The sequence below is a fragment of the Arachis duranensis genome, chromosome 7 (assembly GCF_000817695.3).
Source record: "Arachis duranensis cultivar V14167 chromosome 7, aradu.V14167.gnm2.J7QH, whole genome shotgun sequence".
In the NCBI taxonomy this organism is placed as follows: Eukaryota; Viridiplantae; Streptophyta; class Magnoliopsida; order Fabales; family Fabaceae; genus Arachis; species Arachis duranensis.
This window is the reverse complement of record NC_029778.3, coordinates 67173240-67180298: the sequence shown is the minus strand read 5'-3', so window position 1 is coordinate 67180298 and position 7059 is coordinate 67173240. Positions and strand designations below refer to the sequence as shown.

The following is a 7059-nucleotide window of genomic DNA, read 5'->3' as shown; positions in this document are numbered from 1 at the left end:
GAGAAATGTTAGAAGGCCACAAATTTTTTATTTATACAAATAAATTAAGACTTGCGATTATTGAGTTGAAAGAAAATATACAATTAAATATTTCGTAAAAAAGTTTTAAAATATACTAAATTTAAAAGAAGATAATTTTGTAATTATTTTTGACAATTCTGTTAATAGAGCTATCCATAAAAACTCGATATAAAATATCTATGTTGCCCACTTCTATATATACGCATTTACAGTTTCTTAGTTGAAAGAAACCCAAGTAAAGAAGCTTCAAAACAAACAACAGTAGTAGCAATGCAGAAGTCATGAAATCATGTTACTATTCCAAGAACTAAGGTTTTTCTTCTCCGGAGTTGAAGTTAAGCTTAATTATAAATAGACTTATTTCTTTTGTCTTGTACTAAAATCACTAAAATTTTATGAGGACAAAAATTATTTTTTTAAACATTTTCTCTATATATAGATAAAAAAAAGTTAATCACCATGTGTTTATATATATAAATATATGTATTTATTTGAATTATTTTTAATATATATTTTATAATAGTAATTACTTTTGTGACTTATTTTTAGTATATATATATAAGAAGCTAAACAAAGCTCCACAATAGTTTAGCTGACTAGTTTGTTAATTTTTTTTTTCTCTATCCAAAATTCGAAGCTTGCCTAATAATGACCCATTTTTACTAATTATAGCTTTAGCAACTTGCCTCAACAACTTGCCTCAACCCACTAACACACACTTTCACAATAATACCCCTCTCTCTATATAAATACACACACACACACACACATTAACACACATCAACAACTATATAACAATATCCCAAGCCAGAAAGCCAAAAACTCCAAAACAAAAACCTCGCGTTTATAATAATCAATAGCCCAAAATCCACAGCCAAAAATAATAAATAAGAGAAACAAAAATTCCATTAATGCCCCTCTCTACTATGGCTTCTTCAATCCCTCATCATCAGTTCTATTCAAACTACACGTTCACTACCGATCTTGTTGATTTTCCTTATCATGCACCCAACAATAACAACAACAACGCTTCATCAATCATTATGGACAATTTCGCTATATGGGGTAGTGGTCAAGATTGCTTCTTCATTAACAACCACAACAACACCACCAACTCTTTGATTATTGATAATGAAGCACTTGATTGTGACGCCATGAATTCTTCTTCTTGGGTAGTGCCAAGTTTCGCGGAGCAACTTGGCGGCGGTGGTGTTTTATCCGATATGGCTGTGCCGGCCATCTCTGACTGTAAAATGGGCTTCTATGGCGGCGCCACTGCCGGATTTCAAGACTTCAGCAGCGGCTACCGGTCTGGTCTTGGCGATTTCGGAGAAGAATGTTGTGGTTTCAAGGAGGATATTAAACCGCCTACTTATTCTAACGCTACAAGAGAGAATTGGGTACGCAATATGCATACTTATATTTGTTTTGAATTAGATACAGAGACTATATTTTCGTTTGATGTTTTTTTTTTTTATAAAAATTAGAGAGACTCAATCCGTGACCTCTTAAGTCTTAAATGAGTGCCTTTTGAGTTATAACTCATTGGTTATTTTCGTTTTGTTAAAAAATATTAAATAAATTGTTATGTTTAATTAAATTATAAATTATTAGTTTTTAACCATCAATTTTACATCAAAACAATTTACATGAGTTTCCCTTTTAAATTATAGTTGCGAGCACAATATTGGTGTACTGCGGTTGCCAATTTATTGAATTTAAAATTTCAACTTTTTCATTTTTCCTTGATGTGCAGAGTGGAGATCTAATCATAATTAAAAACCTTGGTTGGAAGGGACAGTGCATGGCATGATGTTAACTAATTATTTTTATTACAAAACAATAATTAGCATATGATACGTATGTTTTTCTTTAAGTTTAAGATATTATTTTTCTTCTAGCTAGAACTAAGTTTCTTAAATTAAAATAATATCTCACTTCATGTTTGAAAGAGTATTTTAATTTGAAGTTCTTTTTATCAAATTTAAGAAGTATTCAGTGATCTTGTATATGGTGTTTAATTAATTAATGATGAAATGTTAATTAAATCTTTTGAAAATTATGCGACAGGGAATTCAAGGAAATCAAATGCCAGCAATTGAAGAACCTAACATAAAGGTAGGAAGGTACTCAGAGGAAGAAAGGAAGGAAAGGATTCTCCGATATTTGAAGAAAAGAAATCAAAGAAACTTTAACAAAACCATCAAGGTCTCTTCTAATAATTATTCTCAGCTTTTTTCATACACACGCTTGTCCCTTTTCTTTATATATTTATTAATTTTTTTTAGACTTAAAAATTTTCAATTATAAAACAATAACCATTATTGATTTATTAATTGTTCTATGTATAGTATGCATGCCGGAAAACATTAGCCGATAGGCGAGTTCGAGTTCGGGGAAGGTTTGCAAGGAACAATGAGCTGTTATGTGAGGAAGACATGGCTACAAAGAAGAATGAGAATCATCATCATCATCATCATCATCATGATTTGAAAGAAGAGTTTTATGGTGGTGAATCAATCCAGTTCCAGGTAACATTCATTTTTTTCTTTCTCTGTTATGTACTGTTAATACGGATATGTATGTGAGAATTAAAGAGAATCTATACATACATGACATAATTAACATTTAAAATTAATTTTATTTTAAATGATTTTTAATTTATCCATGAACTATGTATAAAATGTTTCAATATCTCCCTGATAATTAGCTCTCTTTTAAATTCATTCACTAATCAATCTGTCATATTACATAACAATAATAATAATAATAATAATAATAATAATAATAATATTAATAATAATAATAATTTGTGGCATGTCATAATTAAAAGTGGAAATTAACAATAATCTAGTCTTTTTTATTATTGGCAGTTAAAGAATGATGAGGAGGATTGGTTGCAAGAAGCCATGGCAAGTTTGGTCTATTTATCTCACTCTTCACCAGAAGACATGTAGAGCTTAATTAGCATCATCAGTATGATTCAACATAATTAACCCTTGCTTTTCAAGCACATATGGTGTTTTTTTATTTTCTTTTTTTCCTAGGGAGGGTTTAATTAAATTAGTGGAGGGAGAGAGAGAGAGAGAAATTTCACTATAACTATATTTGCTAATTTTTCTTTGATAATTAATCACGTAGTTGTAAACTCTAATTATGCATGGCGGTATAACCAGCTAGCATAGCTATGTAGATTATTAATAATTAATGATAATATTATTGCTTCCATGTTAATTTCATAGGCATCTACTTTGTTACGGAACTCTTGTTCTATATGGGTCTAGTTTGACTAGATACTTGTGTTGATTGAGATATAATATTCCATGAAAGAGACTAAGGCTTTTACGTTTGAGTAGACACAAAAATATTCCAATACATAAACCTAGCTAGCTAGCTTATAAGTCATCACAATCTCTTCAAATCAAATACTACTGTTTCAATTAGTCAATTTCTTCTACTGATGTAATTCATTCATTGTGATGATTACCTGAAAGCCACTAATCGGAAATTCTAGCTCTCATATATTCTAGGATATCTATGAATATATTTGTCGATCTTTAATTTGAGTTAAATTTTGTTTTTAAGCTTTTTTGGAGAATAACCTCTTCACCAATTTTAAGTAAAAGAGAAATCAGTCAAAAGAAAGAAAATGACAACGATCTAACTATACTTTGATTAATTTCTCTTGAGAAAAATCAATATATTTATAGGATTAGTAGTATTTTCCAACGCAATTAGCATAGTATTATTAGGATTTGGATTCTCTAAAGTTTGAATATTACTTTAGAGAGTAAAGTGTGATCTCTCACCATTAATTTAATATGTGGGACTAAGAATAAATATAAAAGAGAAACTATTCAAGGGTAAAAGATCACATTTACTCTCTAAAATAAAATTCAAAATTTAGAGGATCCAAATCCGTATTATTATTACATTTTTGTGAAAATACAACACAAGCGTTTTGTTATTTAATAAACTATTAAGAGGATGTATGGAAAGATTTAATTTAACATTTGAGATGCTAAATTCTCTTTCATCCGGAAATATAGGGAATTGCATTTATTGATACTAAAATCCTATATATGAAGACAGAAAATTAGATTCAGATTTGTGAGTTTTTTTTTTTAATTTTAATTATTCTTTTCTGTTACATCTTAGTTTGGTAAATTTATTTATACTTCGAATAATGGCACGCTCAGCTATACAAATCCACTTGTCCAATTGTTTTAAACAAATTATCCCTATGCAGTTAAACTACTTTAACTCTTTCATATTTATAAAAAAAATTTGTTATGTATAGACAAAAAGTGATAATAAATCTGTTATTTTGTATTTGTATAAAAATATATATGTTGTTTCACAATTTTTTAATATATATTTTATATTTATATGGATCATATATATATAACATGATAACACTTTTATAATATTAATAAAATCTCAAATATGTATATATACAAAATCTCACAAAACATTAAAATAACTAGTAAGTTCATAATATTGGTATAATTAAATTTATTTTAGTTAAGTTATAACTTATTATTTTAAAGTTTTCAGAAAGCCTCTAAATTAAACACCATAAGTTAAGAATTTTTTCAATTAGTTAAAAGAAAATAATCCTTTCTGATGTGCATGTTGCACTATTCTGATGTTTATTTATTTTAATATAAGTATTCAGTTATTTTGATTATTTGGTTTTAAAATTTCTATAATTTATTTCATTATTATTCATTTATTTGTTTTTACTGTTTAAACTTTAGTTGTTATGCTTTTAGAAATTGCGCCTATGGTTGTTATGAAGAAATACTAATCTTCTTATATAATGTAATTTATAGCATATATTTTCAATCTAAGCCAAAGATTAACTATATATGTTGTTTATTAATATTTTTTTCTGCAGCTATTATGTAAAGTATATATCACAGATAAATCAACAGAGTATATCAAGTGTTAATTAGTGGGTTACGAAGGCAATAATAAAAAAATAACGAAAACAAAGAAAGAACATAAAGAGAGAGGATATTTGGTAATAATCAAGGAGGAAATAAATAATTGAAATGGAGCTTTTCTTTAGTTAATATTAAAAAAATATAGGAAACTAATTATTTTAGTTGGTTATATTAATCAATTTTAGTGTTTAAATTTATAATTAGAATTTTAGATTAAAAAACTTTATGATTTAAGTCTAAAATTTAAGATAAATAAAATAATTTTAGAAAAGTAGTTGACTTATATTGTCTAAAAAAAATATTTATCTAATATTATTCTGTTAAAAATCATCTTATTATAATTTATAAGAATATAATTGGTGCACTTATAACAATTTTATCATATATATTATGTTTGCGTATATATAATTAAATTTCTTATGGTATTTTGTTTTTTTATTTTGTTACAAGTTTCTTATTTAAATTAATTTATAATAAATTAAAGTTGGAAAAAGAGATAAAATGAAAGAGGCAAAACAATGAAAAAATAACAAAAATGCTAAAACGGAGCGATATTTTTTCTTGACTTACTATTTAGTGACGGTTACAAATCGCTGTAAAATTAATAGACATTTCGAATGATAATTATGAAAACAAACAAAAATCGTCACAAAACTAATTCATATTACGTGACGGTTATTTTAACGATTAGCATAAACTGCGGCTAACCATTTTTTCGCAACCTATCTTTCAGCATTATTTAATAACCACAATATTGTTCCAGAATTATCGTTAACTGCCAATAGTGTTGTAGTGTGTGTCTATATTATTCTTCAGTTATGATAGAAGTTTAAGATCTAATGTGAAAAAAAATAAACTAAATAATATAATAAATACATATAATAAAAGAATATAAGTTTTATTTACTTAAATCGTTGAATAAATAGGAAACTTGCTTCGACCAAACGATTTTCATATATATTACATGTTGCAATTTGCAAGTATGTGTGCTATCTAATAGCAAATCATGTACGGCTTTTCTATTAACTTGCGTGTGCCAGTCCCATACATTGTGCAAATAAAAGAAGAGGATGAGGAATTATTCTGCACATAGTTGTAGAATATATATAATTTGTAAAAAAATAATAATAAAAGAAAAGTTAAATTAATTACTCTTTTAGTTCTATAATTTTATTAAATTTATAATTAAGTTTTTATAATTTAAAAATTTTTAATAATTAGATTTTTATACCATTTTAAATCTTGTAATTAAGTTATTGTCGTGTCAAAAATATTTAAATTAATAGAATATTATGATAATAAGAGAATGTTCAGGTTTAGAGATTTAATTCTTAAGTGGGATATCTTTAATTTTATGAGAAATATTATTAAGGGTAGTAAGTTGAAAATGAAATTCTATTATGAAGAGTGAGAATCTATTATTTCTGTTTCGCCTTTTTCAGTCATGTAAGGATATTAGCTTTCTATATATATGACTCATTAGAATCTCTAAATATTAGGATGGTAATAATCATTTTTCAATATGAAATAGAATTGATATACGTTCAACATTCTTACTCTCTAAGTTTTCTTTCATTGTTCTTTCTCTGCTTCAGTAATCTATCACTCCTATTCTTCTATAGTTCAATTCCATACCAAGCTTCTAAGAAAACGTTTATGTTATCAAAAGCTATTGCGTGCTTCTTTTTCCTCCTCGATCCTCTTTCTATTTTTTTCTCTCTTCTTTCTTCCTGCCATGTTCATTACACTCACAGATTCATCACCTTCAAAAAATCCAAATCTCCAATTGGAGATAAATTGTATGATAATAACTTCAACATCTAGAGGCACCGGGTTCTATTCACAGTTCATAGTCTTAGCCTTGAAGTTCATTTGTGCATATCGAAGATTTCACAATAATTTGAAGAAGATGCTTCTTAAAAGATAATAGTAGAAATTGCATAATTCAAAACATAGAGACTTGATAAACTTACACTTTCAACTTCGGTTCTTGCCTCAATAACTACTCCAACAAAATTCTTCATTGTCATCACTTTTATGAAATCTGGAACGCCCTCAACGATTATTTCTCTTAATCTTCAGCAACAAG

At 27.0% G+C, this 7059-nt stretch overlaps 1 protein-coding gene across 1 annotated transcript; it reads left to right on the top strand.

Annotated features, from left to right (window-relative positions):
- The first annotated feature begins 827 nt into the window (after positions 1-827).
- On the top strand, positions 828-3059 carry LOC107458618 (zinc finger protein HD1). The gene is made up of 4 exons (XM_016076838.3): positions 828-1421; positions 2092-2229; positions 2373-2552; positions 2895-3059. Exons 1-4 carry the CDS (start codon positions 933-935, stop codon positions 2976-2978), a joined length of 891 nt encoding a protein of 296 aa, XP_015932324.1. The 5' UTR covers positions 828-932; the 3' UTR covers positions 2979-3059.
- The last annotated feature ends 4000 nt before the right edge of the window (positions 3060-7059 follow it).